General features: G+C 37.1%; 2 protein-coding genes across 2 annotated transcripts; both read right to left on the reverse strand.

Moving 5' to 3' along the window:
* Positions 1 to 1,085: 1,085 nt before the first annotated feature.
* LOC145667046 (kelch-like protein 7) lies at positions 1,086 to 25,550 on the reverse strand. Its single transcript, XM_081734741.1, has 5 exons — positions 25,532 to 25,550; positions 20,081 to 20,201; positions 14,293 to 14,432; positions 9,032 to 9,236; positions 1,086 to 2,813 (listed from the first exon to the last, which is right to left on the reverse strand). Exons 2-5 carry the CDS (start codon positions 20,192 to 20,194, stop codon positions 1,887 to 1,889), a joined length of 1,386 nt encoding a protein of 461 aa, XP_081590867.1. The 5' UTR covers positions 20,195 to 20,201; positions 25,532 to 25,550; the 3' UTR covers positions 1,086 to 1,886.
* Positions 25,551 to 26,449: 899 nt separating this feature from the next.
* Positions 26,450 to 26,968, reverse strand: LOC145666259 (uncharacterized). Its single transcript, XM_081733321.1, has one exon. It carries the CDS (start codon positions 26,966 to 26,968, stop codon positions 26,450 to 26,452), a length of 519 nt encoding a protein of 172 aa, XP_081589447.1.
* Between the last annotated feature and the right edge of the window lie 801 nt (positions 26,969 to 27,769).

Genomic DNA, 27,769 nt, shown 5'->3' on the forward strand with positions numbered 1-27,769 from the left:
TACGCATATCGGGGTCATGTTCACTTAACTTCTGGACCATACGTAGTTTGTGTGGATGGAATATATGTTTGTTTTTAAGATTCTGTGTGTCGCTGTGGGTGACACAACGTACTTTGAGCCACCTTTGTTATGGACTGTTGAGGATACACAGTCAGCTCCACCAACACTTGTATCTGTATCTCCTCCGTAGCAACACTACAGTTTCGAGGCTTTGGGGCATTGGTCACACTGTCTGTCGTAAAGAACTTAAGTAATAAATGGCGTACAGATGAAAAATTCGTAGCACAAAAGAGTAACACTTTTCTCTGTTCGAGAGCACATTATGTGTGCAATGTAGGAGGATCAAACGCACCAGCACAACATATGTGTACGGCCTTCAGATCTACTGCTCCAGGTTGTAATGTAGCACACTGTTGGCTGGAAAACCACATCTGATAGTGGGTCCCCCTCATGGGGAATTTTTCTTATCGCATTATGTTGTCTTTTATGTCCCTTGAGGGTTACAAAAGGTTTTTTTGTTTCTATCTGTCTTCGTTTCTTCAGGAGATGGGACTTAGTGTTATGCGTAGAACGCACTTCGACCATACTTTACGAATGACCGCCATGTTTGCTAGGGACATGCTAGTGACATACAGTTTGCAGAACTGATCTGTACACATGATTACCTCTGAAACGAGGTACCACGTGATGGGAGTTGCTATTTAAAATTTTGGAGTTAACCTCCTTGGGCCCCTATCAGCATAATGTTGTCTTTTATATCCTTTGAAGGTTAGAAAAGGTTTCATGTTTCTGTCTGCCTTGGTTTCTTCAGGAGACAGGCCTTAGTGTTATTCGTGAAACGCACTATATTATATATATATATATATATATATATATATATATATATATATATATATATATATCGGGTGTTTCAAAACAACACCGACAACGTTTGGGAGGTGATTACTGACACGAAGATAAGACAAAAGTATAGACCATTCTGGGTGCACAAATGCTTCCTTTCGGAGTTATAGGCTCCCGAAAACATGAAAAAAAAATTAACTTTAAAGGTCCATAGATCTAATACTATGGAACCTACCGTAGTAGGGTCAAGACTTTATTTAGGAACTATTATGTACCCTATTGAAATATCCATGTTTCAGAATTCTGCGGCACCAAACGCTTGTGCACTAACGTAGCCAACGGGGACGGAAATACGGGGAAGGGCACGGCAAAAAGAGACCCATTTAGGTTTAGAAGATTAATTTTATGATGTCACGATGTTAAAATCCACTTTTCAGATTTCATATTATTTCACACTTTTTCCACAATATTGCTTAGTCTCTAAATAGCCGTTTAGTTGACCGTTAATACCCTGTATCGAGACTAGAATAATGAAAAGATTATACAATATTTAAAAATTCTCAGCAGAGAGTAAATTAAATTTTAATGATTCACTAGATGGAACACTAAAGCTGAACAAGATATTTTATTTTTCTACAATTTTTACATGTTTTCATGAACATAGAAATGGTGGAAGTTTCAGACATCTTCGCAGGTGGACTCATACATCTTTAGTTACGGTACTACCCTCGTGTTCTATTGGGTGGTGAAATAGGTACAGATCTACGTCAAGCTTTACGATTCCTTGCGATCACTATACTGAAAAAACAGCAACTTGAAATATACCCGAGCGTAGGAATTTTACCATTGGAATGGGCGATAGATCTTCCGCAATCACTTTCATTGCTTTGCTTATTATTAAAAGGTCCTGAAATACTCGTTCATAAGATCAATTTTAAAGGAAAGATGAGACAAGGAAACAAGCTCTCCATATACTGTTTAAAGCATGTGTCTTCGCTTCTTACATTTGATTTCAATTCTTCAATATGTTGTTGATCTATTGCTCACCTGAATTCGGAGATAATGAACCCAGCAACACTTGGCACTTCTCGGCTAACGATTGTAAACGGCTTTTGGTTTACGGCTTTCCGCAGTAGCCAGTAATGATCTAACACTGCACCCGCATCTACTGTAATTTCCAAAGAATATTTTCCGTTCGCTGGTAAAAGAATTGGGTTCTGGAATTCTACTAGCTTCATAATAACACGTGATGGCGACAACGGATCCACGATATCACTGCAGTTTTCTAATGCTACAGAATATGAGTCCATTACAACCCAATCACCTTCAGAATGTTCTTTGAGTTGTATTGAAATTTGAGTGGTCTGAATGGGTATTCTTTCTCCTACAGAGGTGAAATGTCTTCGAAATGCTCTTCTCCAAGTAGATCTATAACGAACATATGTATCATTAGTGTCTTTCTGTGGAATAAATTGTAGTCCATGCAACATGATATTTTCTTTCGTTTCAAATACTAATGACGCTTTCTCTTCCTTAAACGGCATAGGACCTATAAATCTAAGCACGTCTAACCATGTTACTCTCCTATCTTCATACCTCCGGATTTTTCTATCATTGTTTATAACGTCAAGGACTGTCAATTTAAGTGGCCATTCTAAACAGGAGAAAATATTCAACCTCTCTTCAAGTGTCAACGGATCGACGTCCACATACTTTGCAAAATCTGTCTTAGAGAAAGTAAGAAATCTAATTCTGCTAATAATTTCGTCACCTAAAACCTCCCTCCGATTCACGTTAGCACCACTCTCCATTACACGTCGATCAGCCCATTTGATAACGGCCCTGTAGAGATTTACCTCTCTTTTCACATTCAACGTATCTTGATCAAGAAATGCCGTTAGAGTTTCTTTTCTCATAGTCAGAAAATAGTCCAAATGATCAATTATTCGTTGTGCTCCAATTTGCATGAACTGAAAAAAAAACGGATAAAAAACTAATCACATATGCTATAAAAAATCGAAAAACATTTCATCTAGTATACATCTAAAGAGTTTAATGTTAAGTTCTTTTATTTCTGATGAGAAACGATTTTAATCAAACTAGTGATACTATATGCATTGTACGGACACCAACAAAAGTATTTCCGCCTGACTGCTATAATTCAGTCCAGCACTTTTGCTGGTGTCATATGATGGTGTCTGGACAGATGCAACCTAAATCACACGTAATATTTTATGTAGTCAAAGTCAATTGGTAAGTCTACGGAGCTCTGGAACAAGCTTATATATGGAGCTGATGAACTAAAAATTTCTACATGTTAAGAAAATACCTACTGTTTGGAGCATATTGTCCGATGAGCGACATTTATCAATGAAAGTAACTTCCGTGTATAAAGCATTATTTCATTACATACTGCATGTGAGAAGAAAAAAAAGAAAACACTGATCACACATGAGTTAGAAAATGGCTGAAGTTAACTGAAAAAAAAAATCTGCCCAACACCAGAAGATAAACATGACATCTGGAGTTCCGAAGTCCTGTCATCTCTGAACGCCGGGTACGTTAAGCTCTATCAATAAAGGGAATCTAGGAAGTCCGATTTCCTTTAGAGAAGTAATAGCACATAAAATACAAATAGGAAATTTGATTTGTCAATTCAATTTGATTTGTAGCAGTTAACTTATTCTTTTATTCCATTAATATTTTAGGAGTGCAGAGGACTCTTTGAAAGACATATGTTAAATAATGTTCTACTTTATGAAATGAAATCTTTCAGTTTAACGTCCCAGGTTTACGCCCTTTAGGCTAAGGGAGACCGATAATTAAAGCAAGTGAATGTTGATGACAGAATTGGTGGAATGAAAATGTGGGAAGAAACAGGGAATGAAAATATGGCAGAAAACCTACGGACAATGTTGTAAACCATTAATTTACTTGGCCGGAGATCGTAGCAAGAACCCCACGAGACAGGAGTACGTTGATGATAAAAGAAAGTATGGACTCCTATACTACCTTATAAAACCATGTAAGATAATAAGACCTTACAGAATAGAATAAAATAGGACGACAAATTTTGAATTTTTAGCAATTTTATATCCATGCAAGGAAACGAAATGGACCACTCAAATTTACAATGATACACATTAGGCTCGTAGAAAACATTTTGCACTTATCGTTTCTAACAATTCCCAAATTTCAGGGAGTGGTCCTATGTACCCCCCCCTCCAATAAATTAGGAGTGCGTCAATGTACCCACGTCTTGTGAAAGAAAAAATAAGACCCCTGTATTCACACATGTACCCATATTATATAAAGCCTCATCAAAAGGTTTGAAATACGAGTAGGTAAAAAAAAAAGTCTCCAAATTTTAAATTTTTAGCAATTTTATACCCATGAAATGGAACGATATGGACAACCTAAATTTACAGTGATATATACTTGTATTGGGGTCCTAAAGAACATTTACCAATTTTTGTTTTTGACAATTCCTAAATTTAAAGGGTGTTCTCAGGTATCCCTCCCAAAAATGTCAGAAGGTTGCACCAATATACCCATGTCCCATGAAAAGGAATAAACCCTTATAACCATGTAAGGTAATAAAACCTCACGAAAAATGACAAATTAGGTCCAAAATATCCGAAATTTACATTTTTGGCAATTTTTGTACCCATGAAAGGGTATCGAAATGGACCCCCAAATTTATACAGGTACATGCCAAGCTCTTTTAAATTTGGCAATTCTCAAAATTTAATGGGGGTGGTTCAAGGTACCCCTTCCGAAATTTAGGGGGTGCGCCAGTACACCCATGCCAAAATTAAGAGAACATTGATCATTATGACGTCATATCAGGTAATCAGGTCACGTGAAGTCCCTCAGCCAATCAGGGAAAAGATGCACAAAGTAACACAAATACCACTACCACTATGAAACATAAATAAAACACATCAAATTAACTACTACCTATACATGAGACACGATTTGCTTTTTTTTTTAACTAAATGACATGAATTAAAACAAAACTAAACTTGTCAAAATGTACTCACCTAGTCTGTCCTTCCATCGTAGCCGGTGATGGTCTTCTATTTACTGCAGGATAGTGGTGTCACAATCACCAAAATATCCCCTTGGGTCCCATGGGTCACAACGACCAAAATATCCACTCAGTCCCATACACAAAGAAAATTGTAAGGCGCTAAGAGATCGTAGCCGGCGACGGTGGTACTAACCCAGAGTATTGTGAAAACTATCGTCCCACAAGTATGAGTTTTCACCACATTCTTTTAGAATGCCCCGACTACGCAAGATCTCAGAGGATGTTTAGGAGTACCCAAAAGTTTAATCAGTTCTGGGGGATAATATGATCTTACTAGGGATGTACTTGAACCTTAAACCACAAAGTAGGGTGATGTATGTATTTCCTGAAAGCTTGGGTCAAGGTAAGATCAAAACCGTTACCAAAATTGGGGAGGTCTCATTACGCGCGCTTGGGGGCAGCACTTTACTCATTCTTATTAAACTCTTTGGGCGTGTCTATAAAGTCCGTTGCAACCCCGAAAAATCTGAAACGGTGAGACAGATATGAAAACAGAAAAACATGGCTTTCATCATTTCATAAGTACAACGTATCAAAAAATAAATTGTCCCAGGTCCCCGCAGGGTCACAGACGGGGTCCAACTCAGAACTTTTAAATGGAAAGGTGGGTCAATTTGCATATCGTATAAAAGTTGGTGTTAAATGAAAGAAGATAGATCAAGTCTCGAATCTCTACGATAAGCCTATGCAAAATAGCGGTGGGTCAAAATATCAACACAATATTTATTGCAAAGTCTATGACCACTCGGATGACTCTGAAACGGTCAGATAGGTGTAAACACAAAAACACGGATATGTCATTATTTCAAAAGTACAATGATTTAAAGTTTAAAAAAAAATGTTCCAGGGTTTCCTAGCAGGGTCCCAGACGAGGCCCAACTCAAAATGTTGAAAAGGGGAAAGGGGTTCAAGTTGAGTATCGCATGAAAGCTGACGTTAAGTGAAAGAAGATGAAACAGTCTCGATTCTTGATACGCCTGTGCAAAATGGCGGTGGGTCAAAATGTCAACAGAAGCGCGTTGAAACATTCTAGTGTTTCTTATTTTTATTTATTTATTTTTACACCTGTCTCACCGTTTCAGATTTATAGGAATGGGCATAGACTTTTAAATGATGCTTGTGTTGACATTTTGACCCACCGCCATTTTGCACAGGCTTATCATCAAGAGTCAAGACTTCATTTGCCTTCTTTCATTTAACATCAACTTTCATACGATATGCAAACTGACCCACCTTTCCATTTAAAAGTTTTGAGTTGGACCCTGAGAGAATTTACTTTATTTTGAAACGTTGTACTTTTGAAATGATGAAAACCATGTTTTTCTGTTTTCATATCTGTCTCACCGTTTCAGATTTTTCGGGGTTGCAATGGACTTTATAAACACGGATAAAGATTTTAATAAGAAACAGTAAAATACTGCCCCCAAGCGGAATGCATGAGACCTTCCCGATTTTGGTAACCGGTTTTGATCTTACCTTGACCCAAGCTTTCAGGAAATACATACATCACCCCCACTTTGTGGGTTCAGTTTCAAATACATCACGGGTTAGTCTCTAGTTTTCACTTTAACCGTGAGACTGGAATAGTTAATGTGTCCTGAGATTTATCTTGTTGCTAGTTAATATTATTGCTATTTTTGGCATATTCACTTGTTTCTTTTATACTTTTCACGTTTCTTTTTTAATTTCTATCGTTTTTAGGACTTTAATTTATTAATGTACAGAAAGTATCAGCCATTGATTTATCATGACAAGAACAAATGGCGTCTCCATTATACTCGTAGTAATCAATCAATTAGACAATCCAAGCCATGCTAATTTGTAGTGACGATATCGTGTTTGTGAACTTTCTCGGTGTTCTTCAGTTCTCTCTAGATCCTTATTTCACCAATTCTATCCTTTTCCTTTACCCTAATGAATATTATCATGGAACGTAAAATTAAAAATTTCATTTCATTTTCACATTCTACTTTTGAAATTTGAATTCTGTTATGAATAGACCATTTCCGGTCTATTCCAAAAGGTAAACATTTCGCTGTTTAGTACAGCATTTAGGATTTAGTTATTATAGCATTTAATGCCTTGAGGGAAAAAAAAGTTCTTGAATTTTAGAAGTGTTGAAGATATTTCTCATTGTCTTGCTTCCACTCTGAATCTGAATCGGATTCTACTTTCCATTTTTCAAATCGAATAGACAAAATATAAAGGTAACTAAGAAAGTTATGTCGCTTTATTTCACCCACCACCTTCGAACATCGATATGTCACATAAGACGTGCTTGGAAGTTCAAAAATAGTCCCCATCAGCATCGACGACCTTCTGCCAACGTTCTAGAAGGCCATGGATTTCATCGCGGTAGAACTTGGTGGGCCGTGAAGCAAAAAAAAATATCAAGTCATTTTGCAACTCTCCTAGGGATTTGAACTGATGTCTTCTAAGGTGATTGTCCAATGAATGGAACAGGTGATAATCGGATGGTGCAATGTCCGGCAGATGCAATCGTGTTTCCTATCCAAGGCGTAGAATGGTGTCCCGGGTCATCCTAGCCACAAGGAGCTTAGCGGCTTAGCGTTGTCCTGTAAGAGGAGGAACCCTTTGCGATTCAAACGTGCTAGCTTTAAAGTTTCGAGTTTTTCTTAAACACGGCTCAACTGCTGACAGTACACAGTTGCATTGATGCTCTGATCAGCTGGTAGCAGTTCCCGATGCACGATGCCGCGAGCACTCCACCAAATACACAGGGGGACCTTCTTCTGGTGTAGTGCTAGTTTCAGCTGTTTTGGAACCGGTTCATGGAATGCTAACCAATGATGACGGCGCCGTGGAAGTTCGTACAGAACCCACTTCCCATCACATGTCGACACCGTGTCAAGAAATGGCTCCTCCCTCAGACGAGACAGCAAAGAAACACACGTGTCTGTACGTGTTGCCTTCTGGCCCGGAGTCAAATCATGTGGGACCCATCGACCCAATTTGTAGTACTTCCCAAGTTGATAGAGGTGCTGCCGAATGGTTTCTCCACTCACACTGAATTATAGACCCAGTTCCTCACATGTCTATCCACTGTTCGTCTCAATTGCTGCCTGAAGATCTTCATTTTGTACATGTGTTAGAGTTCCGGCACGTGGTACGTCTTCGAGTGTTTCGTCACAGTCCTTAAACTTGTTAAACCACCGCTGCACTGTCCGCGTAGTCACGACACTCTCACAAAGGTCTGGTATATCTTCAGCGGCGTTTCACCCCAGTTTAAATTCGTACAGCATACGTGGCCTTATGATGCTCTGTGCAGGTCCAATGTTCACTGTCTTTTCGCAAGTTCACGGTGTAACTGAACTGCCACAACCAGGTAGTATATTGGATATACCTACACCAACAATTGATCTTCGCCATATCTCCATTCGCATTCAACTGACGGTGTGAGGACCAATGGTATACAGACTTCCACAAAAAGCGACAGAACTTTATTGGTTCCTTATTCACTTGGAGTGTGTTGGAAAATCATATACCAAACTATATTTGACACATACGATGTGATATTTCTCGCTTTTATTTCAAAATTCTACGTATAACATGAGGCTAGTTAACGGCCTAGTAAGATTTATAGGCTTTTGTGTATATGTAAATACCGCTGTTCATGCAAATTGCATACATCGAAAAGAAATCCCGTGAATGTACCCAAAATCATATCATTTGAACGGCAGGTTATGACGTACGAACGATTACAATTTCTGATGGAATGGCACATGCGTGTGGACAGCAGCACCCTCAGTTCGAACTGTACGCATTGACGATTGGGCAATAAACAGCCCAATGTGTCCAACCACTGCATGACAAACGTACGTATTGTCCGCATATCCGTGGCGGACTATATAGCGTTATCGATAGTGTTATTACGAACATTTGAGCTAGCTGAGCATAGGAGCATGGGAAAGGACATCAAAGCATGTAGTAGTATTGCGAAATTGCAATCGCTTATCCATGGTAATACAACCAATATGTAGTGTAAATTCCATTCCTCTTACATGTCTCTTGGTTGCAATTGTTATGAACAGCTATGTATATGTTTTAACTAAAACAATATAGAGAAATATTTACCTTCATAGCGAACTTTTTAAGCCACGGCTCATCGAATGCTTCTGCGTATTCATAAACCTCAATACTATTGAAATAGTTTAAATTACGCCTCACGTACTCTTTGCATTTCTCTGTCAATGACCACATCATATACTTCTTTGCTGTATATAACATTTCGAAAGCTTCGTCCATACTTCCAAATTCCACCTGTAAGGTAGACACCCATCTGCACCAGAAAAATAATATATGTAGTATATATACGGATTCGTATCAGGCAATAAAAGTTAAAAGGGGACAATGTAAAATTTATTGGAAGAATATTTTGATAATATAAATAATGAAGTACCAAAATTGGATATGAAAATATAACAAATATTGACGAACACAAAATTTAGTAAGTCGCTAATTAGTATTAGTATCTTATAAGTAAAATAACGTATACTAAATTTTAGAAAAAACATGTAACTAACTACTGAAAGGAAGCTTTTAATTATAAACCAAAATATAGTAATTTTGAATAAGTTAATAAAAATAAATTTATAACAAGGAGACTGGACGCAAAGAGATTTTCTACATCTTTAAAAAAAATACTGAAAACATTACATCGTGGTTACTTAGTGGATAGCATCATCTGACATGAGAGATGACCAACGTAAAGTTAGAAATTGATGGTAACGTACATATCTGAATATTCTTTATAAAAACACGGCAAACATGTTTATTTAATCGAATTACTGTAAAATCACTTACGTATAGAGAACTTGGTTTACTTTAAATCTTGGAGTTGTGCTCTTCTCAAACTTTCGTCCAAACGGGCTTTATAGTCTGTATCCACAAGTTGATTCAATTATAAAAAATAAAAGAAGTATGTCTTGTAACAAAGAGTCGTCTACGTGGAGTTGCATTCGTGCGAGTATCATTAAAGCGAAATAACTGCTGTAATAAAAAGTCCCACCAAAAGTGAAGTGAGATCTGTTGTTCGACTTCTGAACGCCAGAAGGACAGAATGCAGCTGACATTCACCAGGAATTATGTGTCGTTTACAGCTCGGCAGTATGGAGTAAACGGAAGATCAGCAAATTGTCCAGACTGTTTCGGAAAAGATGTTCAAATATTCCTGACGATAAGCGTAGCAGAAGGCCTAGTGTTCAGACGGACGATCTGGTGAAACGCGTTAACGAAAAAGTGCGATCCAATCACCGGTTCACAATAACTGAACTCGTTAAAGGGTTTCCAGATGTGTCTGTAAAAACAGTGCATCAAATTGTGACTGACAAATTGGGTCATCACAAACTGTGCCCAAGATGAGTGCCAAAAATGATGACAGACGCTCACAAACAGCGAAGAATGATAGATGCATGAGATTTTTTTCACCTGCTGGGGAGAAGGATGGGATGACCTTTTTTCTCACACAGTGAGGAGGGATGAAACCTGGATATCGTATGCGACTGGGAAGTCTAAGCAGCAGTCAATGGCTTCACTCTGGTTCTCCTAAAGCGAAGAAATCCAAACAAACACCATCAGTTCGCAACATCACTAACATCCTGGCTTGGAACGAAAAGGGTGTGATTCATATGGAATTCTTGGAACCAGGACAAACAATTACAGCAGATGAGTATTCAGCAGCAAACACTGAATAATCTGCGACGTGCCATCCAAAATCGGCAGAGAGGAATGCTATGCTCTGGAATTCTGATCCATGATAACTCCCCCTCCTCCCCCGAGCTGCTCGTATTGTTGACACAATTCAAAGATTTCAATGGGAACTACTCAGTTACTCCCATTACATTTTCGACATTTCCCTCAGCGATTTCTTTCGTTTTCTTTACCTGAAAAGTAGCTTGCATCGAAGTGTTCCCACGTCAGTGAAGTTGCTCAAGACATGTTTTGGAATGGCTTCTCAGGCGACAGATTTTTACTCAGAGAGTATACAGAATCTTGCGCCACCTACCAGAAATGTCTGAAGGTTCATAATAAATACGACGAAAAAATAGCCAGGTATGTATATATTACAATAAATTTCTTCTATCATTTTTTTGGTTTTAAAAAAATATAGTTTTTTTTTCTTTTACATGTTACCTGTAATTATTAGCAAGACAGGTGAAACCACAGCAAACATGGATCAATTCACTGAAATCCTATGGATAGCCAAACTCATACAATGTGAAAATTTTAGATGTCTACTAGGAAGTCATAAATGTCTTTGATGAACACGTCTCAAAAATTGCATTTCGAAGATATGTTACTGGCAATAAAATCAGCAGCACACAGTTCATATAAAATCCTGAACTTTCAAGCAATGTCGGAATTTAAAAATAAAAGTTTCACTTCGATTTATAAAGATTTGCAATTCAAATTATCGATAGAAGTTACTTCTACAGTTATTAAGCTTGCAGTTTAGAACCTCAAAATGGCAGAATATAAAAAAAAAAAAAAAAATGCTATGTCAAAAATTATTCGAAGTCTTTAAATTTTGGAATACAACTTTTAAATTTTTATTCGCGTAAAATGTCACTTAATCAAGATATCTTCCAAAACGATTTAACATAAAATCATCCCGCTCCAAATAAAAAAAAAACAACTAATTTATTAAATTTTGGAACAGTGAGTGTGAAGAGTTCTAAACACCACAACCAACTTACTACTATGTCATCTAAAGATGAACAATCTCATAAGACCTTTCGATAGAAAAGGAGTGGGGTAGAGTTTTTGTATAAAAATCGAAGTATGTTAGTTGCCATCCCAATAATAGAGATGATTACGAAGAATATATATAAAATGCACAAATAAATAAGCCAACTATTTACAATAGTCACTATGCAGTTTTGGAGCAAATTATTCAAGATTTCGGAAAAGGGAGAATTGATTTTAAATGATTCTGGTTGGTTTAAATAAATTTAATCGAAAATAAAGAAAGTTAATGACGTTACCATGTTAAATATAAAATCTTACGGGTCAAAATACATTAAGAAGATCGGAAATATAGCTCTAAAGAACAAGTAAGAATGGAATTGTAATTCTTTGAAAAGAAAGAGATAAGAGAGTTACTTATCTAAACAAACAAACAAACAAACACAAACACACACACACACACACACATATATATATATATATATATATATATATATATATATATATATATATACAAAGGACTGGGTATTAAGTGCAAATGAAATAAAGTAATTATATATGCAAAATAAGTGAATATTACATGTAATAGATACAAATATAAGAGATACAGAAAAATGGCAATAACATGTAAATATATAGGGAAATAAACGAATTAGTAACCATTTCAAGCTTTGCTGGGAAAGGAGGGGGGTTATCCGTAATACACAGTTTTACGTTTCTCATTAGTATATACAGGGATGCAAACTACTTTTGAGGTATAACTTAAATTGGCCACCCTACTCCTCACTGAACAGCTGTAAGCATAAATTAACTCAGTTATTAACAAATCTTGCAATATAATATGATAATAAGTATATTCAATTCAAGAGATGAGAAAATACCTGGATTGTCTTTGTAAAATTGTCTAAGCAAAACCAAGTACATAGAAAAGTGAATTGCAGTAAACTCATTTACATAAGGTGAAAAAATAATTACAGCTGCTCAGCCCAATTTCCCTTGCCTGCTTTTACTCATACAAACTTAAGAACCTTATTACGATGTTCACTCGTTTTTGGGATTTTTCTTGAAAATGGTAGTAATTAATGAAGACTTTCGTCTTTCTAAACTTTTCTGAATTTTATGGGCCTTTTGTTTGTTTTCATCAACTTCTTTCTTTATCTTTGTGGCACTGTCAAACATTACTTGTGTTACACATGCTCCAACAAGATCCTTGTTCTTAATGGTCTCTCTCAACCGTTCATTTGCTTCCTTCAGTAACCTATCAGATGCTTGTCTCTTCTCTTCCTCTTCATCCCTTCGACGTTTTAAAGTAAATTCTTTTTCTTCAATTGTTCCTTTCTCAATTAATTATTTTTAAATTCTTTTTCAGCTGGCCGTTGTTTTGACTTTGCTTTTCTTTCATGTTGTTGGTCCTTCAATTTCCTCTGCTACTCACAGAACTCTTAATTCTTGTAAGCAGTATGTGCCAGATCTAAAAGCTCTTTAATACATATACAAGATGTGCCCTTCGAACCATCATATACTTCCCTTAATATGTAAATGAGCATTGAGAACTCTCTCTCTCTGACATGTTAGCCCTATCAGGAGTCATAATGCGTAGAGAGCTTGAAAACAGTCTTTTAACTTTAGCTGAGTTATGTGAAGGTGAGAGGCTTACTTTCACAATTTTTAACATCGTTGGAAACTTATGTCACCTGAAATGTTAGCCTTTTGGAATAACTGGTTCTAATAAACATCTATTCCTTTCTCACTATTTGTGATCTCATCATCCTCTAACCTTAACAGTCTCCACTCGTCCACAAGTGTGTCTTCGTTGTAGAAATAGGCAAAACTTCAGCTATTTTAACGATTTTCTTCCAGCTGTCCTCTTTCTTTCTTTTTGTTTAACCTTCCAAAGAGTCTAAAATACTGACTTACTTAAAAAATACTGACTTCGTCAAAAATATTGATTTTACTAACCAGCCCTGTATATATTATACTATCGATTAAAATGTATATACACCTCAAATTTAGGAGGGGCAATTGCTTGGAGGCAATGTCCAGGTGCTCTGTTTGTATTAGAAAATACACACTTTCCTCTGTAATAGAATCGAGGAAAAATAGAATTCCTTTGTAAAAGAGACCCGAGGGATATAAGGAGTAGGTTCAACCTTTTGGACTTAAGTTTCTGAAAGGCAGTTCCACCTTTTGTGATCACAAGTGTACAACGATTAATATATCGAGAACAAGTTATTAACACAAACTCAAGTTACAAAAAACGATAGATTTAGTGCCTCTAGCTTTCAATCTAGAGAAACATTACCATAGGTAACGCAATGAAAAAATTAACAGAGTTGCAACAGAAAACAAAATTTACAATTACGAGGTAAATACAGACAGATAATGGTTAACACATCAGCACACAGTACTTCTCACGGACAGAAACACTCCACGAAAAGTAATACAGACAAAACATAAAATAACATAAGAGATAGAAGTGTTTAAAACAAGTTACGAGGAATGGAATACAAAACACAAAAAATAAACAACTATAACGGATCAGTTAGGTCTATTACAATGTATAAAATTAATGAAAATATTTATTGGACAATAAGGAGATTTTAATATTCTATTTGAATAAAACACAACTGCGAAGTGTCTACTCTACTTACTCGATCATCTTTGCAAAAGAGCCGGGGCTAATATCGGGAACATATATTTGCCTCGTTTGGGGAAGGGAACCGAAGAACATTGCATAAAATACATCACTTTTTTCTGCCAACATGGATTTCTTCACTGAGATACGAGTAATCTGCCAAACACAAACAAACAAACAAAAAAATTCAATTATTAGTATCATATTATTAATAAACATTTACAGAATATACAAAAAATATATACTATAGTAAAAGAAAGTGTACACTTGGTCACTTGAAATCTACATTTTTCACATTGAACAACATTAAACACTACTTTTATGAAGATACTTACTTGTCGGATGAGGAGTACTGTGTGCTACAGTGAAATTTAAGAAATGTCGGCGGTAGTTCACCATCAGAAGAGTCTCACCTACCAAATTCGTCTAAATGGATTAACCACAAAAATAGTGTCTTGAGGGAAGACAGCAGATAGTTCAGTAGTCGGTTGACGGAAATCACAGTGACTGGTACAGAAACTTTAACCCTAGTCCCAGGCGTAATCAGAGTGAGTTTAATGGTTGGGGGTAGAAAGCAACGGGACACCATCACTATTTATTCCCTAATTTGGTGACACCATAAAATGAACATGTATATAGGGTGGTAGGTAACTCCACCGACAAACTTTGGGAGACGATTCCTTATACGAAATGAAAGAAAAAAGTTCTAATAAACATGGGCCGAAAAATGCCTCCTTTCAGAGTTATAAACCATTGAAAATTCGAAAAATCATTTTTCAAAACTTCCTAACTTAGAAACTATAGGGCCTATCCCAAGCGGTTTAAGGAATTACACAGGAACTGGTATACGCTCTATCTAAACATTGATGTTTCAGAATTCACCGGTACCAGCGAAACGAACGCACCACTAGTACTTAAAGGAGTATTCCTATACTTCAACTTCCTTTTTACAGTTCCTTTCACCAATAACGGAGGATGGTAAAACATGGATATTTAGATAGAGAACATACTAGTTCCTGTGTAATTCCTTAAACCGCTTGGGATAGGTCCTATAGTTTCTACGTTCGGGAGTTTTGAAAAATGATTTTTCGTATTTTCAATGGATCATAACTCTGAAAGGAGGCATTTTCCGGCTCATATTTATTAGAACTTTTTTTCTTTCATTTCGTATAAGGAATCGCCTCCCAAAGTTTGTCGGTGGAGGTACTTACCTCCCTGTATACAATGGTCTTTCGCAGGTCAAAATATAGCTCTGGACGTAAAATATCCCCTCATTCGGATTTCCGAGAGGGGAACGTGTTGGGAAGGATTACTAAATAAGAAAGTAATAATATGGGGAAGATCGCTGGAGGAAGGACGACAACCAAGATTTAGGATAGAGAAATGAAAGTACGGAGAAGCGCCTAAAAGAGAAGGAAGTGAAAGTAGAATTTGTTGATGAAAGATTTATGATGTCAAGACTTAAAAGGAAAGAAGAAAGAAAGGAAAGAAGAAAGATTTTGTAATGCCACAATCATACGTACTAACCACTTCACAGAAAACCGAAGAAAATTATGAAGTAAAAACGAAAACAATATAGACAGGGAAAGGAGGGGTGTATAAGTAAAGGGAGATTTTATTGCAGTTGTAGGACCAGAAAGCAGTGTTATAGGCAAATATGGTTTAGGCGAAAGAAATGGAAGGAAAGAGGGACTGATTAATTTCTGTAGACAGAATTTAATAATAATTGGGAACATTTGTTGCAATCAGCACAAGAGAAGATGATATACGTAAAAGTCCTTCATAGGCGAGTCCATGGGTTTTCTCGGGGAACTCTCGTTTCCCCCACATTCTTATTCCACCAATTATTTCATCAACATTACTCACTTGCTTTAATCATCCGTTTCCCTTAGCCTAACGGGCATAATCGTGGGATGTTAAACTGAAAAGTTTAATACTTATTATCAACACTATCACTACCTGTTATTATCAACACTGTCACTACCAGCTATAAGAGAATCACCTTGATTCGCTTATATTCTATTTTTAGTTTTCCTAGGAGGCATATTAGTTCTATTTATTTACGTCACAAGACTAGCATCAAATGAAATTTTTACTTTAACGCCTAACCTTTTCTTACTAGCTTTCCTCGTTCCACTCCTCTTAATTCTTATAATAATTATTGACCCTCTTCTTCTCCCAAACATAATTTCAATGCCAGACCCCCATGCGTGTGTAACTATCTACCAAGAAATCCTTGGTATAAAATTTTACACAACATCAATCCTAATAAATACCATTATACTGGCTACATATTTATTTATTACACTAATTGCAGTAGTAAAAATTACTTCATTATATCAGGGCCCTCTTCGGCCCTCTAAGACATATGTAATCAAAGGTGGACTAAAAATATAGGCATTTTAATCAAAAAAGCAACAACTAAAGCAAAATATCATATATATTACGTAATCCTTAAGTCTATGATACTTCTCATATTAACCATTAATAAACTACCCTTAACATACTCTAAATAAAAAAATACCGATCAAAAGGGGTAATGAGGCAAATAAAGTATAAAACAATAAATATATAGAATGTGTACAGGAGTAACTAGAGGATTCGCTGGAGTAAAATTTTCAGGATCTCCTAATATATAGGGATTCCAAAAAGTAAGTAATATTAGGGCTGTTATTATTGTTAGGAATCCAATAGTGTCTTGGTGGAAAGGAATTCTGTCTTGATATCTGTTAAGACCCAGGGGGTTGTTAGATCCTGTTTGGTGGAGGAATAGGAGATGTACTATTGACATGGCGGCTACAATGAAAGGTAAGAGGAAATGGAAGGCAAAGAATCGGTTTAAGGTAGCATTATCTACGGCACATTTTATTTTTGCTGAACAGACGGCCGAAGATATCAAAGAGACTGTTATCATTCAGGACAGATATAGGAATAGATTGAAGAACGCGAAGACCCTTCCAGCGGCCCACATTTTCTCTATCATAATCTTGTGCTGGCTGAAGTGGGTATTCAACTGAAAAATGTAGCTAGAAGAAAAGTAGGCAACAAGAAGCTGAAACTGAAAAGTAGAAAAACGAGAAGAGGATAGGTGCACGTAGTGACCGACAGTGGAGAACATATTAAACTTTGCACACAGCGAGCTGCAGAAGTAGTAGGTAGTTGCAAACAGAAAACGGCAATTTACATTTTGCCAATGGGAGGGCAAAATGATCCACCAATGTGTAAGACTTTCACGCTCTTGTTAGTATATTAGAATACAATTTATTAAAAAGCATGAGTATCTCAATTGCCCCTCTTAACTCCCCATGTGACTCCCTGCTAACATGTAACAGATGTTGGAGAAAATGAGGGGAAGGTGAGAGTGGAAAAAGTTTAATACAGAAACAGGCAGAGCAAAACAACACTTTTACAAAAGAAAATAGATCACAGAACATAGAAGACATAGAATAATTAGAGAGTTGGGAAATATGAGAAAATACACGAGGTGCAATCAATGAAACTATGGAGGAAACTACCAGGATTTCTATGGATGTAGAAATATGAATGGGAAGCCATCCAGCGAGAGAATATGTCTTAAGAAGCTGAAAAGAGTATGTTGAGGATTTGTACGAAGAGTACGGATACACTGCCTGGCCTAGATGTTGAAGGAGAAAACGAAGTACGCAAGCATAATAAAGGATTTCTTCACACTGAATTTGAAAAACTCATATCCAAGACGACGAATGGAAAGTAAACCAGGATAGGTAATATAACAAACAAATTCTTCAAGAATACGCGAGACACAGGCAAGAAAATATTGTTCTGATTCTGCAATGAAATATATGCAGCAAAAGAGTGACTAAAAGATTTCCTAAAGACGATCAATAACGTTGGCTGGCGACAAGATCATGATATCGAGAAATCGAACCCGGAGATATGTGAGAACTATTAGCCGCACATCGGATGCATCATAAATTATGGTTTGAATATTGAACAGAAGGTTGTGTTTTGCTACAAGAGATGCAATTGGCTTGTTATAATCACGCCGCTCTATGAATAATCCTCTAATCATGCAATCCCGTCTAAACGAGGAGAAAGCGCGCTATTAATTGACTGCTGATAACTTCTTGTCATTGAAACTATTCAGCTATTGCTACCGCACGCCAATAAACAAAAGCCGTACAGTTGGGGAATTTCAGCGGTAGTTACGCAGCGAGGGTCGGGTCAGGAGGGGAGTAACAGCGGCAGAAGTGTATTTTTTTTTTTATTTTGAATTTAAGTTTAGCGTCTCTTTCATAGCCAAGCTATATGGGACGTGGACCTACATCTTATTGTGGGATCTCAATGACATGAACTCCATCCGGAAATCGAAACCGGGTCTCTCACGCCATAGGTGCGAATGATATCCACATAGCCACGAGGAAATTCGGCCGAAGTATAAGAGCAATCGGTGAAAAATGTATAGAAAAAGAAAAAATGTCTATTTTGTATTTATTGACCATGTGAACACTTTTGACCAGGTGAACTTGGGACTGTGTTGATGGGATTTCTAAAGGTTTAAATGCAAAATGAAATTTCGTGACCTTTTCTTTACCAAACCATAAAATTTCGTAATCATTCTCAAGAGGGAATTTGGGTGCGAATTAGGCCAAATTTTCTTGCATGTGATAGAAGCATGTTTTGTTAGCGATTTGGCAGCGTCTAAATCCGACCATACACATTTATTTTTGGTAGTGAATTTTGACGTTTTATAAAACAAAATTTTCCAGTCTGTACTTATATTTGTTCAGATAAAAAAAAATCGTCACCCAAAAACTAAATTTCGTAACTTTTTCTTGGCTTTCATGACCATTTTCTGATTTCGTGACCGATAGACACCCTGACTTAGCATCTCACACGGGCCCGTCCAAAGCATCTTAATCGCCGATTTGAAAATGACAAGAGTGGGTGCAAAATTCGTTCTCCGACTTTTGACTAACGAATAGGATTTTTTGGTCGATAAAAATATTGGTGTTTGTCCATATTTACAGTATTCTCCGTATTTACAGTACTATGCAACTCCTGGCTCTACTCCAAAATTAAAAGCGTGCTTAACGGAAAACAGTTTCACACCATTCCTGACAATGAGAGGGTCACGACAGAGCAGCTGAATGACCTTCCAAAAGAAGGCTTTCAGAAATGCTTCCAGTCATGGATTCAACGTTGGGTGAAGTGCATTACTAGCCGACGACAGTACCTTGAAGGAAATTAAATCAAACTCCATGTAGGCTTATCACTTCGTTTTTAATAAAATTATTTTTTTTTTAAATATTACACCTCGACGAGCCTGAAGTTGCTTAATTTTTCTCTTTGAAATTTCTGACACGTTTCGTAATCCTTGTCTTACCATTAAGCTTTCTCATCTCAACGTAATCTCTACCGGGCACGCAGTTTGACCGCGTAAACCGCAGTTCAAGTGTACTTCTTTACAAAGTAGTGATTACGCCTATCATTTTGGAAATCATCTTTAATCTACACTTCAATAATAATTATATACAACTGCAAAATTAACAGTACTTAAATTGTAACAATAAAAATTAACAAGACGACCAGAATTATAAAAATGAAATCTTGAGCATACAACGAAAATCTTAAATATTAAATAGGAGTCCTGAAACTATATTTAAGAGTATACTTTTTATACCGTATATCAATATACGAATTTTTTTTTTTTACAGGATACAAGCACTGTTTTGGAAGATGCTTAATAAGGGTTTCGCAACATCCACTGTGTACTAAATATTAGATTACTAAGATTACCATGCAGCCAATAGATGAAATGTTACCAGACGTATAGGCATCGTCTTCTCTGGAATTTCTACCTCTGTTTGGTCATCATTTTCCAGAGCAAACGTAACAAGTTCTTCTTCGTCCTGCTGGCCTGTATTATCTGTATTCATGTTAATCCTAGAAAATTACAATAAATGTATAAGTACGTAAGATAATAAGGCATACCCATGTCCAAAATGATTGTCGTATATATATATATATATATATATATATATATATATATATATAACTGTCTTTTTGTAAGAATATAATTTAAATAATGATTTTGCAGGGTACTTTTAATACTGATACTATGAGTATAATCGGGAAATGTATATTTGTGGTAAATTTCATACGAAAAGAATTATAAATACGAAAACTAGAATGAGTACAACCAAATGTTGTTAAATGGACAAGTAAGTTTTCTTTTCGTTTTATTGTTCTTATTTACTGCTCTTTTGACATGAAATTTGCCACATACATATCTTTGCCGATTATACACATACTAACATTATAACAAATACCGCGCGAATTCGTCATCAAATTATATTCCTACAACAGCATATTTATAGATATGCGAGAATAATTTTGGACATGAGTGTACATCTAGTAGTATCTTTTGTTCATACAGTTTTTACTCGCAATATTTTAGTAACGGTAAGAGAAAGTGAAATTAGTTTCTGATGATTAGAAAAGAAAAGTGGAATACAATTTAAAAACTGCCGTTATAGGTCATTGCTGGGAATCCTTTTCACCTTATTTTGCAAAAATATTACATGTAATTCGTGAATGTAAGAAAAAAGACAATATCATGGAAGATACTCTGGAATTTAAAAAAAAAAAAACAGAAGAACATTGATACACAAATATTCACATCATGTCTTGTTCCAGTTCCAATTTTAACGTCGATTCGCCGCCACTGACTATTAGGCCACTGAATATGTTTATAGTCTCGTGTTGAATTTAAAAACGTACTTCTGGTTTCGTTTCCGAGATGACTAATGGTACTAATCAGTAGCGATTTCTCTTAATGTTTGCATGTTTGTACAAGCCACCTTCCATTATTTTCAGTTTTTTTATTTGTGCTAAATCACTTTTCGTGTTATACTCAACATCGTGTTTCCTGAAACAAGTGCGTTCGAAATGGGACTGGCTAATAGCTTTCTGCTTGAAAGTTTGACGAAAGTGGGTCACTGCAGGGGTTGCGAGGTGTGGGGATGTGAGGATCCTTATAGTGCCTCATAAGGATTTATAGGTTTGCAGATCTTTCGCAATAATATTAATAATAATAATAAAAAAACGTGGTCATATATTGTGCACCACCTAAATTCAAAGCACGAGCTGCCACTGGTACTAATTAAGAACAGTGTCATAAAAATGGTAGTAATTTTACGGTTAAAATCGATGAGAGGATATGAAAGAGGATTTGTGTTGGATACTAAATTCCACACTCGGAGGAATTTTTCCCAATGTAGGAAACCAGTATGTTTACAATTATCCTTTCATTACAACAGTTATACTCGCGTTACAATAAATGATTGCATATCAAAGACGACGTATGAGGGGGAATCACTTCATACTTCGCTTGAGGGGAGCAAGAGCACCATGGACATAAGATTTTCACTCTTTGTATTAGTATATTAGTAGGCAATCGATTAAAGTATATGTATTCCTCAAACTTTTGGGGTGGGGACAATCGCCTCCTCCTGCCCCCCCTAAATGACGCTCCTGTACTGTATACCATACTAATTTTTATGGGCGGTGCATTTGTGTATTATGTAGGAATCCTGTATTTTATTTATAAGTAGGCCCATAGAGTTGTCGGTGTGAAACAATTACAAGTGTTCTAACCTATGTGACTTACTGCGATTCTAAATGTTTTTATTATTATCCTTGTTTATGCGCGCATACTCCGTCGCTGACGTGCCTGCTTCCTGTTGATGCACCCGCGTGCGTGCCCTCCTACTGCGCTCACTCGGTTAGATAGCATTCTCCCTTTTAGCAGGCACCTACCTAGCTCAATTCGGTTTGTACTTTTTGCACAGTCGTTTTTATGACCTACATTCGACACCTATTTTTACCCAGAGCTCCTCCTTGGCTAAGCGGTTAGCGTACCCGCCTTTGGCGCGGGAGAGCCGGGTTTGATTCCCGGCGGGAGCTCATGTGGTCCGGATTCCACGTTAATCAGTAGGTCCACATCTCATATAGCCTCGCTGCTGAAAAGAGACGTTAAACTCAAAATCAACTCAACTCAACGTATTTGTACTCGTCGAGATATGTCCTCGCAAAGTGAATCTGTAGGCATGATTCCAACCCCTATTCTAAAGAAAAATTTCTAAGACACTACGAATGAATATCGACATGAAATAATTGCATGTAATAGGATAGGATAATAGGGCAGGAAGTAATACGATATCACACACCGTAATCATTTCCATGAACATCAGTTTGCAAGTGTACCTCCAATCGGTACGCAATTATTAGGACATGAACCAAGGAGATAACAATCCAAAATGTCTACGGGAAACATTTAAATAAAAAAAAAATAAATAAATAAAAGTGAAAGGAAAATACTCTTTTAATATGAGACAATTCTTAATTTGCACCAAAAAGAGAAATATTTTGCGTGCAGGTTTACTTTTGGCGCACCACTCGAAGAAATTCTTTTAAAAATTACAATTCTTTTACTAATTTCATTCTTATTGCTTCCTAAATGACTTGTGCTGGGCGACATGAAAATATCTCACACGGCATAGTTAAATTTCAAGGGGAATATCATATGCAATTGTTCAATTCCTTTGCGATTTGCGGATAAATACGGGGTCCGGATATATGCATAAAAACTACAGTGAAAAAAAAACAGCCTGTTCCAGCTGGCCACCAAAGAACACGAATGCTATCTAACCAAGTCAGGTCAAGGTGAAGGTGGAGAATGAAATGAAATCTTTAAGTTTAGTGCCCCACGTCTATGCCGGTCAGGCTAAAGGAGACGGTGATAATGAGAAATGAGTGAAATGAAGAAAGTGGGAGGAAACGGGAAAACCCCGAGAAAACCTACGAGCACGGTGTTTGTCCACAACAAAGCCCACACGGCGCGAGCTGGGATCGAACCAGGGACCCCAAGCACCCGAGGTGAACGCTCTACCACTGAGCCACCGCACCCTTGTGAAGCTGGAGACTCCGAGTGTCAGTGAGGTGGTGCGTCCGAATCGAGTAGGCGCGTCAGTGAAGGTGGGTATAAACATGTACGAGGATAGTGAAAAGAAGTGGGTTTTGGCAATGATACGAGTCTTAATAGTACATGTTACGGTTTCATACTAGTAGTGTTCCACTTGCAAGCATAAAATACAACTTCTGCATAATGTGCACAAATATACTTTACCGATAGAAAATAGGGTGCAGCTTTACTATACGGATCCACAAATTGTAAAATGTACGGAAAAATTTGGGGAAGTCTTCGATTTGCCCATTTTATGTGGAGAACAGAACCGAACGAACCCCTGCGGGGCTTCTAACCCGTTCCTACTCCTACTGCTATCCCTACCCCTACTCCTACTTGTACTATGGATCCGTATAGTAAAACTGCACGGAAAATAGTTTCTAATACAGTTATCTTTCATATACACTCAGTTATTTTATCCGTAGTAAATCATTTGTAAGGGTTTTACACTAGTAACCATCCTCTTGTAAACATAAAATAGAGGCGTATTACTCTTTAATTCTATCGCTTGCAGAAAATGTTGTTTTTTATATATATATATATATATAAATGTCTTTTCATGCAAAGTATCGAATTTTACCTGTAAATCTGCCAAAATATGGTGCACCCAAAGTAAACCAATGGTTAAGTTCCAAAGTTGGTCATCCGTTTGTAGCAAAAATTTTGAAAATTTTGTATGTGGAGAGCGAAAGTTGTGTTTATTTCCTTATATAAACAGTTCTAAACATGGGACTATTTAGCAAGCGGAGGTTACTTCATGATAAGATTATGGAAATGAAGTGAGCATTTGTTCTGTAAACATGGATGGTGATAATCAGGAAAATCTGTTAAAAATAATTAAAAGTCATGGCTTAATAAATCTAGCAGTAGATTGTAGAAAATGCGGTAAGCAAATAACTATAAAGACATGTGAAAGTAATACTTGTCAATGTAAGGGTAAGTAATATAACCAACATGGCGGCAAGATTCTAGAACACAGGTCCCCCTTTCCATTTACCTGTGGTAAAGGCAGAAAACAAAAATAGCCCCTGTGGGGCTATAACCCGCCTTCACTAGCTGACGCTGGCTCAACTATACTATTTGAATTAAATTTTGGACTTTGGTACACAAACGAACCAATTATTACAAAGAAATAAAGACAATATTAGAGAATAAATTTAGAAAACATTGCTAACGTACGAAGATTTACTTCAAACTATGGGTTAAGTGCGGTATCGCCGGACCAATTTTAGGAAATTTACCGGGTCAATCGGAGAATTTATTTAAGTTTGCGAGGAAGAATGAGTACAAGGCAGGTAAGGGGAATAGTAAAAGTTAAGAAAGTGGTTGTGTTTATTGATTGTTTTTGTTGTTGTTAGCGGCACTGTATGTAGAGGCGGATGGACTATTTCGCGGGGAGATACACTTTACTATACGGATCCATAAATTCTAAAATGTACAGAAAAAATAGGCAATTCTTTAATTTACCCATTTAATGTCGAGAACAGAACCCAACCAATCCCTGCCGGGCTTCTAACCCGTTCCTACTACTATTACTACTCTTACTCCTGCTCCTACTAATACTAATACTATGGACCGTATTAAAGTAATACTGCACGCCTAATGTAACGTAATCTAAACGTAACTTAATGTAATCCAAGAAAATATAACCGAATACAATATGTTTTGGTGCTTTTTTTTCAGTCTTCAATGTGGTCCGGCGATACGGCACAAATGACCAAATTATTGACTCGAATTTCAGGAAATAGCTATATCCCCTTTTGCTCCAATGTGACGCACATTTCACCAATGATGTTTGAAATCAAAAGTGACTCCCAAACCTAAAAATGTTTTCCACCGCTGCTACAGGGAATTCCCCTTTTCACAAACATGTCTACACTTGAATTCATATTATGGTCTTATGTTAATCCCGCTGCAGACTAACGTCTTTCCTGGTTGTAATTATTTTTGCATATTTCACACCCATACAGTTACAAACATAAATTCTATATATGACCGATTCAATTTTATAGACAGTATATTTCATGTTTATCAGATCTGCGAATAGAGACGTCGCTTCACATCTGAAATGAATGTCCGAATTTAGTGTTCCTTATTTCCTAGTTAATACGGTTAGACATGCACGCACCAAAATGAAAAAGTAAACTTACGAGATTGTCGTTCTACATACAAAATCGTTTTCACTTGAAGTCTGATCCAAATGGAATAATTAAACAAATACAAATCTGACTGCTACTTCTTAACTCACCTACCACTACCTTGCGCTTTGTCACTGTTGCCAACACCTATCAGCAAAATGTCGCTAAATTCAGCTTCGAAAGTCGCCAGAAAGTCGCTAAAAACTGGTATTTGTCGGGTTTGAGCCTGAAAACTATGTTTCTTTCTTTATTTTAATTTTTCTTTTTTCTTTGCGAAACAACATAAAGTAAACATGTATACCGTACGCAAACATAAGCAGAGCTCCCTCGTGGCAAAGCTGTTATCGTGCGAACCAAGGATCTTATAAATAGAGGATCTGCCCTTACTACAAAATCGTGAAGCCATACGTCACAGCTTCGCCACACCTACTCTGCCCACTCAGAGCCACTAAGATCGCAATGTTCCGAGCCAACAATCATGGCGGAAACAAAAGTAGCCAATCAGACGTGCCGGCTCAGACGATGCTCGGTTGTTTTCTGGCTTCATTGGGTTCATATGATGAAGACACGTATGAGCAGATCCTCTATTTTATAACATCCTTGGTGCGAACCTTTGGCGTGACATATCCGGGTTAGATTTCCGGCGGGAACCCACGTGGTGCAGATCCCGTTAAGCTTTAAGTCCAAAAACAGAAACCATGTAAAATAGTTATATATTCGCAAATAAACACTGCCTCCTCCTCCATACTTCTTCTTCTCATGATTTATTGTGTTTAGTTAAAAAATAAATAAATAAATAAATAAATAAATACGGCACTTCTAAGGGGGAGTAAAAAAACACAGGTCGCGCACTTTAGTCCCCTTAATTTATCAATTACAGTTCACTGCACTACGTAGTACACACTAAAACTAGATATAAAGGGTGGTCCAACTACAATGCACGATGTTAATTCTAAATAAAACGCAAAGTTTTCATAGAATACTCTTAATATATATTTTTTTTATTATGATAGAAGAATCTATGACAATTATGTGTGAAACAAAATATCGGCCAAATGCTCGCCACGGCTTCGGTGGCAGACTTCTATCCGATGGTCCATATTTTCAATGACTCTGAGACATAATTGAGGTTCAATATCATTAATGTGCCGAATTATCGCATCCTTTAGCTCTTGAATTGTTCTTGGCTTATTGACGTACACTTTTTCCTTTAAATATCCCCATAGAAAAAAATCCAATAGTGTCAAATCACATGACCGTGGCGGCCAGTTAACATCGCCACCACGTGAGACTACACGGCCATTGAATTTTTCGCGCAAAAGAGCCAATGTTTCGTTGGCTGTGTGGCACGTGGCACCATCCTGTTGGAACCACATATCGTCCAGGTCCATATCCTCAATTTCTGGCCACAAGAAGTCCGTTATCAACCCGCGATAGCGAGCACCAGTCACGGTAACTGCTTGGCCGACCTTATTTTCAAAAAAGTACAGCCCGATGATGCCGCCAGCCCATAATCCGCACCAAAGAGTCACTCTTTGTGGATACATCTGCTTTTCAACAATCACTCGTGGATTCTCATTTGCCCAAATGCGGCAATTCTGCTTGTTAACGAATCCACTGAGGTGATAGTGTGCCTCGTCGCTGAAGATGATTTTCTTTGTGAGGTCACCATTCACTTGTGTCTGTTCAATCAATCATTCGGCGTATTGACGACGCTGAAAATTGTCAGTAGGCTTCAGCTCTTGAGTCAATTGAACCTTGTAAGCGTGTAAATTCAAATCTTTCTTCAAAATTCGCATCAGTGATGTTCGTGAGATGTTCAATTGTTGGGCACGACGACGAGTCGAGGTTGACGGCTCTTCTGCCACACTATCGCGAACAGCAGCAATGTTTTCCGCAGAACGAACTTGGCGAGCATGCACAGCTGTCTTCACATTTCCTACAGACCCTGTTTTCTGAAATTTGCGCACAATTCTCCCGATTGTTCACACATTTGGTCGATTATGCTGACCAAAAACATCACGAAGTGCGCGAAATGCATTTTGATTTGAACGTCCATTTTCGTAAAAGGCTTCAATAATCTTCACGCGTTGCTCAATTGTGTACCTCTCCATGGTTGAATTTGCCAAACCCTGAAACAAAGAAATGTCAAATTAAGTTAGGGAAAAAACCTTGATGTTACGGTGTGACACATAATTAACATCGTGCATTGTAGTTGGACCACCCTTTATTAAAAATACAATCGAAATACCCTAGTTCATTGATGGACGAACTAAGGCCCGCGGGCCAGATCGATCTCCTGAAAAACCATATCCGTCCCGCGACATGTTATCTTATCTAACGAATGA

This window comes from Thermobia domestica, chromosome 12 (genome assembly GCF_964235325.1).
Source record: "Thermobia domestica chromosome 12, izTheDome1.hap1.1, whole genome shotgun sequence".
NCBI lineage: Eukaryota > Metazoa > Arthropoda > Insecta > Zygentoma > Lepismatidae > Thermobia > Thermobia domestica.

What these genes read in the sequence shown, in the direction of transcription:
- LOC145667046 (XM_081734741.1), bottom strand. Translation starts at nt 20,194, where the DNA reads ATGAATACAGATAATACAGGCCAGCAGGACGAAGAAGAACTTGTTACG. An exon ending in AGACGATGCCTATACGTCTG is followed by an intron (nt 14,433 to 20,080) that starts GTAACATTTCAT and finishes TGTGTTTGGCAG; the next exon opens with ATTACTCGTATCTCAGTGAA. An exon ending in TCTTTTGCAAAGATGATCGA is followed by an intron (nt 9,237 to 14,292) that starts GTAAGTAGAGTA and finishes TTTCTGGTGCAG; the next exon opens with ATGGGTGTCTACCTTACAGG.
- LOC145666259 (XM_081733321.1), bottom strand. Translation starts at nt 26,968, where the DNA reads ATGTATCCACAAAGAGTGACTCTTTGGTGCGGATTATGGGCTGGCGGC.